We start from the raw sequence: 11,398 nt of genomic DNA on the forward strand, positions 1-11,398 counted from the left end.
CATCTTTCTGGGCAAAGAGGTCCTCCATCTTCTCCTCTCGTGTCTTACTGAAGGTCTCGGTCTTCAGGGAAGTGAGGCGGTCATCAATGGCCAAGTAGACTTGCGTGACTCTAAGATCAAAAACACAAGAGACTATTGGATAATGCACTGAAACTATTGGAGGCTGAAGGGTTGATTTACTTTTGGGAGAAGTCTTTCAGGTCCTGCTGTAGAATGGCTTTGGAAGGCCCCAGGTTCCTGATGAAAATTTTGGGGCGGGGAAGACAAATCTCCAACAACCTCACAGACGTGTAACTAAGAAGGAGATAAAGTGGACGTTTGATAGAGTTTGGATGGTGTAAAGTTGGAAGGAGGGTTTATGACCTACCTGAAGGAGGCCACCATCTGGTTGTACGAGAAGTACTGGTGGTAGTCTTTGTGAATGGAATGTCCGCAGGGTTCCGCATTGGCCCGCCTCGTGTACTGGTGGCCGTAGAAGTGCAGCTCCAGGTATTTGGCAAAAGACATTGACCAGGAGTCATTGGACAGCGGCACCACAGGCGTCACCTGAAAATGAGAAGGCAAGATAAGAACCCACGAAGCCAGGTTAACTTAAACTATTTTTAGCGACCTGTTTGCAGATGCGGCACCAGGAGTAGTTGAGAATGGTGTGCTGGTAACCGGGAACGGGGGAGTCGAGCTCCTTCAGCACAATCTGCACGCAGCCGTTGCCGTGCACAAAGCGACGGATGTGGTGCACCATGGGAGTCTCACAGAAAATGCTTGGACACTGGTAAGATGATCTGAAGCAAAGCAAAAGCCGAACATTGTGTTGATGAAGAACCATAAAGGTGGAAAATACACAATACATATTCCAATCGTTTTACCTGAAGCAGTATCGTTCCAAGAACACACCCAGTGAGAGGTCATTCTTTCCGTAGAACTCCATAGTGACGATCCTGTTGTGGACAAATTTGATGACTACTAAACTCACGAAACACAATTTTTAGTACTTGCGGTGATGATTTGGAGTTTACCAGGGGCTGACGCAAGGGTTTGGAGCATTACTGGACTGAGTTGAGGAGCTGCTGAAGAGCACGCACAGCCGCTGATGATTGACTGGCGTTAGACAGTCCATCTGACAATGAGACCATCAAAATTTATAGGCAACACAAAACCATAAGAACCTGAGAAGCTGAAATGCTTCTTTACCTTAGGGACCACGCTGGTCTCGTTCTGCTTGCTTGATTTGTCGTCTTCACTATCAGCCTTGATGGGCCCCTTGATGAGTGATGAGGGCGTCTCCTCGTTCCTGTGGTAGCCGTTCACCAGTCCGGCCGCGTTGGCAGCATTGAAGGGGTCAATGGATTCCCTCTGGCGAATTCGCCCTCCCTTTGCTCTGTATTCTGCCAGCATGTTGGCGAGGTCCTGGCTGCTGTTCAGTTGCTCGACAATACGGGTGCTAGTGAGGCCATGGCACGGGAGGACATCGACGTGTTTCAATGGAGCGACGCCGTTGGTCTGGCTGCTGACCAGTGAGGTGGACGCAGAGTCTTTGAGGAGCTGGCGCTTCCGCCGCCCGTCCAGTTCTTTGAAATCTTTATTGAGGAGGGGGGAGAGGTAGACCTAAAGTATGGAAGACACAATCGAGCATGACCGCAGGAACCACATTGTCACTGTCACATTGTTGATGCATGCAAAATCAAAATACCTTTTCAGGGAAGTAATCCCTGCTGGGGCAGTGCATGCCGGCAGGCGTGAGGAGAAACGGTTCTCGAAATGTAATGAAGGGCGAGATACACAAGATGATATCCTTCAGCTCCTGCTTGAAGACTTGAGAGATGGACTTCAGGCGGTCATCGGTCGACGTCACCTGCTCGGCTACAAACAAGCCCGTGTCGTCCTGCAAGGGGTCTCGGAACAACCGGGGCATCGACATTTCTGATCCCTTATCCTCTGTACTTTCCACCTCCTCCTTCTCCAGGTTTCCTCGCTCAGACGTATCATCATTATCCGAGGTCCTCCTGAATGCGTTTGCCGTCAGCTGCTGTTCTTCCTCCATGAGAAACGGCGGAGAAACCGACAGAGGAGGAGCAGGAGCGCTTGAAAATGGTGAAGAAGTCAAGGTCTGTTTGATACCAGCTTCCTCGCTTTGAACAGAGGAAGATGATGACCTTGGATGCTCCTGGCTTATTTCAATTCCAAATGCGTCATCCTCTGGACATCCACATGTCACACAATCATCAGTTCTCACAGTTGGGTTGTGGCTCTCCTCATCCGTCTGTTCGGCATTGGCCTCAACCTTGCCATCCAGCAGGCAGGGGAAGGAGGTGCTCTGAGTCAAGCTGGGTGGCATGGCAAACTCATCCATGAGGAAAGAGATCTCCAGCTGCGAGTGATAGGCCACACACACCATCATCATGATGATCTCCTTGACGCGGGCCAGCTCGTACTCAGAGGCGCCGCGCAGCTTGATGGAGCAGCCCAGGTGGGCAGCGCAGCCTTCGAAGAACATCAGCGTCTTGACATCATCTGTGAGCAAGCGGTAATATGTCACGTTGGCTGAACGACGGACGTACTTTGACTGAACGAGGGAAAGCAAACACTCACCGTTGGCCAGGATGAAGGGTTGCATGAAGAATTTATGACAGGTGCCCAGTCGAGGCTTGGTAAGAAGCTGATCCATGGACATCACGAGGTCTCCTTGGGTCATTCGACTCACTCGGTCCAACACTTGCTAAAATTCAAAAGAACAGTGAAGATTTTTGAAGATTACAAACTCGCATGTTCTAGTTTGATACAACAAAATGACTCCCCAAAATAATTGGAGGGATATGACCTCACTAACCGGTTTGACGTTGATCACCAAGGTGATTCCATGTTCCAGCAACATGTCCTGAGCAATACGAGACACCGTCTTCTCCACCAGCACCAGGTTCGGTCGGACGTCCACGATGCGTTGAACATAATTCTTTAAAAACTCTCGCTCCTGAGAAAAAAAGAAAAATCTTGTGGGTTTAGGAAATGATGGTAAATAGCCTCAGCAAACAAACACTGACCTGGAGAACGATGGGCTCGATGCAAGTAAACTTGGTTTCTTCCCTGTAAAGATACTCGATGGAGCACTTCAGCAGCAAGATTTTGGGGTTCTTGATGTACGAATTCATCTACATGTGAAAAAGGTAAAGACAATTTTATACAAACATAACATTTTTGCTAAAATTGCATTTTTCACAGGATTTAGCTCATCTCCGACTCTTAGAACAAGCTACATAAAAAATGGATTGTGACAGTCAGGGAGGAGACATGTGCGGCATCCAAAATATGATTTTAAATCCAAACAAACCCCACTAACCTTTTTGTGGGCGACGTTCTTGGTGCATACAAAGCCATTTACAACAGTTGAATCGAATTTTCTCCCGCCAGGGATCTAAACACAATCATGGAGATTAGCTTCAACCCCTGGGCACAGTCAAATGTGCAATTCATGTCGCCCACATGCTTTTTCACCTTCTTAATGTGGACCAACTGTCTAATGTCCATGTCGTCGTCGCAGTTCCGGACATCGGGGCGCACTGTCTGGACCACCTGGCGGACAACTGGCACAATGATGTCCCGCCAAGACAGCGAGAGTGACTCGCTGTAGAGCAGTTGCTGCAGCAGTGCCATCATGTGACTGTGATTGGCGGAGCTAAGAAAAGAGAGGCATGAATTTTGTTTTAAATAGCTACAACTGAGCAGACTAAACGATATATATCTTGCATCTGCATTTATTTTATTGTGGATTTATTTTTTGGTGCATCTCCACTCACAGCAGCCTCTCCATGGCCTTCTTCTCTCCGTTCTCTTCTCGGAGCTGGTCCAGTGAGCTGTGGTGCCAACCAAGAGGTGTGAACAGCATCTCTTTCGCCTTCTCCTCCACACGCCGATTAAACAAGGACTCTGAGAGGTAAAAAAAAAAATCAGTCACACAGGAAATAGCAATGGCAATTTTGTGGCTTGATTAGGCGAATTCTACCTTTGATGAAGGCATCGCTGATCACAATGTTCTCTCCTCCGTCCTCTGACATGAAAAATTCAGCTGTGAAACAGAGAAGTAGGTGATGGGAACAACATTCCTGCAAGGTTGACTCAGCCAGTCATGCTTAAAGTGAAAATAATCCCAACACACCTTTTTGTTCAGCTGTGGGAGGCACATGTGAATACTTGGACTGCTTCTTAATGTGGAAGTTGACATTGTTGTGCTCCATGTTGAGGCTGATGGAGGCAGCCGAATCGCTGTCCATGACAGACTGGGAACTGCTGACGGACGTCCTCTTGCTGTGGTTGGCAGAGCCTGGACACAAAACACACAGTTAGGTGTGAAAAGGTACTTAGCCTAAAGAACCGACGGCACATACTTGATACGTTGTAGTCGGACTCCTCTGCAAGCTGCTCCATGTCACTATCATCAAACTTGATGTCCTTAAACCAGGATGGCTCAGAATGCCCCTCCACAGAGTTGATGCTGTCACTGTCTGGAGATGGTGTTTCAGAGAACTCTGTGCTCTGCGGACCAGATGGGTACCATCAGTATGATATGCTGGCTGAGAAAAACACCAAGGAGTTCTACTCACTTGCAGGGGGCGGTAAAGGGCGTACTCGTCTCTGAACATCTGGTCGTTATGCGTGATGCAGTCAAGCCAGCGGCCATCGACCAAGGCCTGGCCGATGGCGATTGCTTGCGCCCTGAAGGGGGGAAAATCTGCGTGAGGTGTTTTTCAGGGAACAGGACAATTTCAAAAGTGCTCCTTCCTGAGTGTTTACATCGAAGGTGCATAATTGTCACTCTGGAGTTGACGGTAGAATCTGTGCAACCAAAAAAGTGCCTTTTCTGACGGAAATATAAAGTTGTGTAACTTCAATTGACTTTGGTACCTGTTGGAGATAGTGCCGTTCCTCAGCAGCCAATTCACCAGCTCCTTTCCCACAATACAGTTAGGGTAGGTCCTCAGCCAGTATCTGTGGTCCTGGAACTCCATCCCTGTGTTGTTGTGGCAGATTTTCTTCCACAGGTCCTTTAGTTGCGATGAGTCCTGTAAAAGAAGCAAGCCCATAGGACATTAGTGACATCCGCAAGCAGTGAGCAAACTATGCAACATTTAAAAGGGAGTTACCACAAGGTTCTTCCTCTCCTCCTCGCTGTGGTCCAGCTTGGTAACACTCTTGGCGCCTGACAAGGCTCGCGTGGTGGGCGGGCTGACCGAGCTGTCGTATGACGGCACCATAGATCCAGAGCAGTCCAGAGACAGGTTAGAGACGCTGGCAGACCTGGTAGAGGACCATCCAAAAAAAAAAAAAAGAAGTCACCACAAATGATTAAAAGACCCTTTTATGGGGCAACTGGTTCTTTTTTCACAATTGCCGTTTAATTTTTTTATTTGAATTCTCAATAGAATTTTTAATAGTAACTAAAATACTCAACAGCTGCAACCAACTTCCATTTTCAACCAATTATAGGCCGACGGACCATTGACCCACCTCCTCCTGGTAGGAGATTTACCCACATCTTCTTGCAACGTGGCAAGTCTGGAAGGGAGAACACTCTTCTGTGGTTCTTGATGAATCATTCTAATGAGCATATACCAAAGCACACACACATACACACACGCTTACTGGGTCATTTCGTCTGCTGTCATCTTCCCCACAATAATTATGGCCATTTAGCATGGGCATGAATAATATGTTCCTCCTCTAAAGAAAGCACTGGGCTGAATTTAAATGAAGAAAATGGCTACACTCACGTTTTTTTCATCCCAATGGGAGTTTTTCTAGGCCAGAAGAAAGACAGAGGAAGAGAAAAGATAGGGATAGAGAAATATTTTTTGAGGAAGGTTGACAGAAGAAGTAAAAAGCAGCCGCAAGTTAAAAGGTGTAACCTATAGCATCTTTCACTTTGTGCTTTTCCACCTGATGATGCAGCACCAGGAGCAACTGGGGGCTAAGAATCTTGCTCAAGGATTTATCGAAATGGTCACAGTGGCCGGGGATCGAACGCCCGGCCACTCTACCGCTGAGCCACGCCTAAAATGGACAAGTTTATAATGTCGGATTTGGTCAATTGATGGCAAGAGATATTGTGCAGAACAAACTGGAAAAGAAATGATTGAGTCAGCTGAAACTTTTGAGTTTCATTGTAAATTAAAAAAAATGAAAAAATGGCAGGGAAGAAAACAGAAAAGACTTTAAAACTGTTTTACCTTTGCCAGGTGAGGTCTTCCTCCAGAAAGATGTTCCTGCTTGCCTTGCGTCCGCCCACGGGCGTCCGCGGCTCGCTGGGTTCCAATACACTCACAGAGCAGGAAGAGTCAGCCAAGACGTTCAGGTCCTCGCTGATGGAGCCCGACTCAGCCGAGTAGGCGTAGTTCAGTGCTATTTTTCGACAGTACGTACAGGCCCGCAAATCTCCTATAAATGGTAAAGTGAGTCATCCATGTTATGCTTGAGTATGATGGTCTTTTCCGTTATCTGCCGTGCACGCCGCTTACCCGTGTAGCCCATGAATTTCCCAGGGATCTCCTGGTTGCAGCATCGACTGCAAAAAATCTGTCCGCACAGCCTGCAGTGGTGGCGCCGACGGAATGTGGTAAACTTCTCGTTACAGTCATAGCACTCCTTACACTGACTGTCGGGCATCCAGTACTGCTTCAAGTCGCTGTCCTGGAAGCGTGGGAAAATTTTCTTTCTAACAATACGTTCAAATAATTGCAACATGGTGTTCATATTAATATTGTGTTGGTGGAGAAAGAATTAGGAAGATTGCTGCGCTTCACATGATTGTGTTGGAGACTCTTTCATGACTCGTTTCATTAAGAGCCCACTAAAAGCAAGAGTCACAACAAATGGGATTACATCACAAAGTCTTTCTCTACAAAGACAACCAGACAAGGCTCTGACTAGTTTTATTTGTTGACCCACTGGGTAAATATTATCAAAGGTATTTGTTCCCCGATGGCAGAAGACAAAAGAAGCCTCATAGACAGATTTACTATTTACAAAAACAATACGCATCACAATAGTTTTTTAAGGTCATTAAAACATTTTAAACTGCTGTCAATTGGTCAAATCAAATATATTTCCAATTATAATATTATCTAGTAAGGTATTAGATGAGATTTTTGAGGAAGAGGGGAATACCTGACTCTTTCCATCCATTATTTCCTTGAGTCGTTGCACCACTGTCCGAAGTTGCACCGCTGTGCGAGGGTCATGATTGCTCAATGCCGTATCTGATTTCCTGCTGCTATCTGAAAGGAAGATTACACACGCACACACACAAACTGAATATATTTGAAATATATATGGAAAATATGCTTGCAAATAAGGCACTTTATCTTTCTCGGGGCATTTAAACCAAACGGAAATGTGACCAAAAACTGCAATTCAGTTGTGATCAGTATAAAACAAGATGCAAACCAGTTATCTTTAAGCAAAAAAAAAAGCCCAAACATTAGCTTTTCAAGGATTAATTCATTCCTATATTCAAAGTTTAAGCTTTGTTTGCATCTTAAAGCTAATACATATTTGTTAGAGTAAAAAAAAAAAAAAAAAATATTGCCTCAATTAGTGAACCAGACAAGACAGACCCAATGCTGTACCTGTTGTTTTCATTGCTTCACATTTAAGATGTCCAGTTTTGTTGGCGGTTCCTAAATCCAGCTTGTGCATAGTCAACAGTGAAAGTGAATTTCTGTTTTGTTCTTACAATTTGCCTTTATACCCAAACATTTGTCATTGTGTTTGAATGCCAAAAGGTGAGTTTAATGACCAGGTCATTATTATTTATTATTATAATGACTAAGTCGAAGTCAATCACACGATCAGAAATCGGGACGTCCCTCGTTTTTATTATTGTGACAGTTTGAGCATTCCACAAATTAATTTCACATTTATTAATTACAATCAACAGGTGAGATTGTGTTTCACAGCCATTCATTAATTGAGGAAATACAGCATACTTTTTCTGCATTAAAATTTTCAAGCACTTTTCAAACCTTGAAAACTGAAACATTTTCAAGAGAATTAAACAACTCTGAACTTGACTATCAGGTTAGTGAACAAACCAAAGTGAAATTAATGATCGTTTTACAAATGCAGATATCACACACACACTCGCATGCACAAACGGAACACCCTGTCAGCCCTCACCTGGCCAATCCACTGGAATCAGAAAACACACGAGAGCCCATGTTACAGCCTTTCATACAAATATCACAACACAAATCCATCACACCAAGGACTATTTTGTATGGCTCTTCTTCCTAGCGAGGACACTTAATGAAAAAAAGTTGACTAAAACACCCAAAAGGGTGACCTGTTTTCCCACAAGCGCCATTTGACACCATCGACACATTTGTGTGTTTTACCAGAGGCGGTGGAGGTGCGCCTGAGGTGTTCGGTGTGCGATTTCCGCTGCGTCCGTGAGCCATAACGGGAGTGGGAAGGGCTGGATGACCAGCTGCGACTCTCCGACTGAGGGGAAGGGGGCACCTCATCCACCTTATCGGAGACGGCGCCGGCAGGTCGGCCATCCTCTGTGAACACACACGTAGGGCAGCATGCGTGAGATGATAAAGGCTGTAAAGAACTTATTTTTTCAAATATTTTGCTTTTGAGTGGGACAATATATTCGGGACATCTGAATATATGTTCTGGATCTCATTAGATTGTGCTAGTGTAGCTAATGAAGTGGGAGTTGAGTTGTATTTTAAATATTTGTTCTTTTTTCAATGATGTACATTGTTTTCAGTACATCTTTATAAAGTGACATCCTGTAGTCTTTTTGAATGTTATTAGAACTTTGTCAACAGCACAGTATTTACTTTTTGAACATTTTAGATGACACAAATCCAACATTGTGACTACGTCCAGCCTGAAAACACACATTTCTATCTTTCCTCCATTTTTTTTTTTTTTTTTACTTGTGGTCGAAATGCGACATGCCGCATGTGTGAAATTGTGAAATATGACAATGCTTCACTTCAAGCTTTAAACACTGTATTTCCCCTTTCTGAGTGTTCTATAATGGACAGTGGTGTGCACTGTCTTTATCTAGAAATGGGGTCTTCTCCTCTTTTCTATTATTCGTTGATCATTATTTTGTTCCACATACGCGCACGAGGCATCTCCATTATTAAAAAGAATGTGATTTCTGTTCACGTTGTTCGAGTGTTGACAAATGTTTCTCAGCACCGCACACAAGAGGACGTTAAACTGCACGACCAATTGATCGTCGGTGCAACTCCTATGAGCTGGATGTCATCACTTATTGCAATGCAGGATTTGTAAACTTGCAAAGAGAAGTAACACGTTAGATTAGTCGTTACAGCAAAATAAAGATATATTAGACCCTTGTGAGGATAAAGCGGTTCGGAAAATGGATGGATGTTTGAGCAGCACTGTACTCTAAAGTGTGACCTGCATTACAGCCGATAATATAGTAATACAGCACAGGGATGCTGGTTGTGGGGTGTTATGTCACATGACATGCCACATGACTGACAGCAGCTACACAAGGTTTCTAATACCACAAACACATGAGCTTAATTGAAGTTGACAGTAACTTTAAAAAGAAATTTTATAAAAATTACAATTCCTCTCATTTTCAAATCTTCTCAAAAGTTCTTGTCCTTCGTAATAAAAGTATTATTATTGTTGCTATTATAATTAGTAGTAACAATAATAATCTTGACTTGATGGTGGGGCTGTGAGGTGTGCCCGCTAACCTTTGTTGTTGAAGCGAAACAAGTTGACAAAGGAACTGTATGCCGACCGCAGAGGCGGCTCATCCTGCTCCGGCGTGAGTGGCTTGAAGTGAGTCAGATGAGAAGGGCTGGCGGGCGAGATGACCGGTGGCTCGACGCTCCAGTCCGATGAGGACGATGGCATGGACTTTTCCCCGGCGGCCATCTCTTGTAATCTCCTTGGAAAGAGGGGACATCAAATTATTTGACAGACATATTAATAATTGAGTAATCGATTAGAGACATTTTTTTTTACCATAGAATAATCCTCGAATGTCATTTTATGAACAGTAATTATTTGGGATTGTTTTAGCTATCTCTGCAAACAGATTAGTTTTGTGTTTAATCAAAACAAGTCATTTGCAAATGTCTGCTTTTTGCTTGGAAAACTGTAAATGCAACAAAACACTTTCAAAAAGTTTGGTGTGTACAAAATTTATGGAATTCAAGAAATAATACAGAATTCAGTCATGCATTCAGTCGCTATAAGTTAGTTTTCTTTTATTCATATATTTTATTATACAGTACTATCATTAGGGAAATTCAATTACATTATTCAGTGGTTTAAAAGTTGCACATATGAAATTACAGAGCTAAATAAATATTTGCAGCATGAAGTTGAGATAAACAACCAGCAATCTAAACAAAGGAAAAACTAGTGTATGACTAGTACTAACTAAAAGTGGCCACAGTCAACATTACATGTTCATAACAAACGCTACGTTTACCATGGAAATCTTTAAATGACATCACTTGAGTAGCTACAAGTGTTAGCATACAAGCACCCCTTAAAAATAAACAATAACGAGGAGAGAAATCGAAAATCCCTCTCACGTCGTTGACGTTCTGCATACATGTATCATAAATCACTCTAAACTTACTCTTTGAAGAACTGTCCGAACATTGTCGTTCATGCCATTTGCGATCATCAAATATAAAGAAAATTGCAGAAGTGATCGCATCACGTTACCAGCCTTGTCATGTGACCATAACAGGCCGTAGCGTGACTGACGTTACGGAGCACTGAGTGTGCGCGCGCGGGTGTGTTCGGTGTCTCAGGTCAAGCTTGAGATCCAGCCAAATATAAACATAGTGAACATACAACATAAATAAAAGATCCCTTACGTCTTGCTAACGAATTTTATGCTATGGCTGATAAACTTTCTTCCGTGTTAGTTCGAGGTAATTCTACGAGTGATCGCTGTTGCCAGTCCTCAAAAGATTAATATTTTCAATCACTTCAAAGCACCTTTAGCTTCCCAAAAATCGTAAATAAGATGTTGACAAGCTAGCCGGCCACTTGTCACTTGTATTTGACGTAGTGTTAGCCTCCTATGCTAACTAGCCGGTTGTCCACCTTTTTGCAACATTCTGATCCTGCCATTGACTCACCCATTTACGTGGGGGTTTGACATCGGTGGTTGAAGACCTCAATCGAGCCAAGCATCTAAAAAGAGCATTCCAGAGAACATCGTAGCTGACTCCCACACACAGAAAAGAGGCTTTGACAGTCACTGCGAGCCAAGTTAACGGGCAGACATGACAAGCCGAGCCAGCACAACTGAGAGGTCGATCAGGTAGGATTGTTTTGAATTGATTTTTGAATTGACAACCACGAATCCGTAAAAATCAACTGT

General features: G+C 43.9%; 1 protein-coding gene across 3 annotated transcripts in view; it reads right to left on the reverse strand.

The window, feature by feature from the left end:
• The window catches only part of pikfyve (phosphoinositide kinase, FYVE finger containing), a 15,179-nt gene extending 3,853 nt beyond the window's left edge, over nucleotides 1-11,326 (reverse strand). The window contains exons 1-28 of one of the 3 annotated variants that reach the window (XM_088383613.1): nucleotides 11,154-11,326; nucleotides 9,744-9,940; nucleotides 8,385-8,552; nucleotides 7,156-7,265; nucleotides 6,507-6,678; nucleotides 6,219-6,426; nucleotides 5,763-5,789; nucleotides 5,500-5,589; nucleotides 5,136-5,289; nucleotides 4,897-5,054; nucleotides 4,596-4,707; nucleotides 4,380-4,527; nucleotides 4,151-4,315; nucleotides 3,998-4,060; nucleotides 3,792-3,921; nucleotides 3,490-3,670; nucleotides 3,335-3,409; nucleotides 3,039-3,146; nucleotides 2,828-2,968; nucleotides 2,590-2,716; nucleotides 1,691-2,511; nucleotides 1,192-1,605; nucleotides 1,017-1,117; nucleotides 867-938; nucleotides 611-782; nucleotides 368-546; nucleotides 181-294; nucleotides 2-110 (exon numbers count right to left, since the gene is read on the reverse strand). In XM_088383613.1, the coding sequence (XP_088239739.1) occupies nucleotides 2-110; nucleotides 181-294; nucleotides 368-546; nucleotides 611-782; nucleotides 867-938; nucleotides 1,017-1,117; nucleotides 1,192-1,605; nucleotides 1,691-2,511; nucleotides 2,590-2,716; nucleotides 2,828-2,968; nucleotides 3,039-3,146; nucleotides 3,335-3,409; nucleotides 3,490-3,670; nucleotides 3,792-3,921; nucleotides 3,998-4,060; nucleotides 4,151-4,315; nucleotides 4,380-4,527; nucleotides 4,596-4,707; nucleotides 4,897-5,054; nucleotides 5,136-5,289; nucleotides 5,500-5,589; nucleotides 5,763-5,789; nucleotides 6,219-6,426; nucleotides 6,507-6,678; nucleotides 7,156-7,265; nucleotides 8,385-8,552; nucleotides 9,744-9,940; nucleotides 11,154-11,176 (4,539 nt within the window). In that variant the 5' untranslated portion in view covers nucleotides 11,177-11,326. Of the gene's footprint in view, nucleotide 1; nucleotides 111-180; nucleotides 295-367; nucleotides 547-610; nucleotides 783-866; nucleotides 939-1,016; nucleotides 1,118-1,191; nucleotides 1,606-1,690; nucleotides 2,512-2,589; nucleotides 2,717-2,827; nucleotides 2,969-3,038; nucleotides 3,147-3,334; nucleotides 3,410-3,489; nucleotides 3,671-3,791; nucleotides 3,922-3,997; nucleotides 4,061-4,150; nucleotides 4,316-4,379; nucleotides 4,528-4,595; nucleotides 4,708-4,896; nucleotides 5,055-5,135; nucleotides 5,290-5,499; nucleotides 5,590-5,762; nucleotides 5,790-6,218; nucleotides 6,427-6,506; nucleotides 6,679-7,155; nucleotides 7,266-8,384; nucleotides 8,553-9,743; nucleotides 9,941-10,642; nucleotides 10,793-11,153 lie in introns of those variants that run through there. The other 2 variants (XM_088383614.1, XM_088383615.1) reach the window with 2 other exon arrangements.
• Nucleotides 11,327-11,398: the final 72 nt, after the last annotated feature.

This window comes from Syngnathus floridae, chromosome 8 (assembly GCF_059516105.1).
Source record: "Syngnathus floridae isolate MCC-2025c chromosome 8, RoL_Sflo_1.0, whole genome shotgun sequence".
Lineage (NCBI taxonomy): Eukaryota > Metazoa > Chordata > Actinopteri > Syngnathiformes > Syngnathidae > Syngnathus > Syngnathus floridae.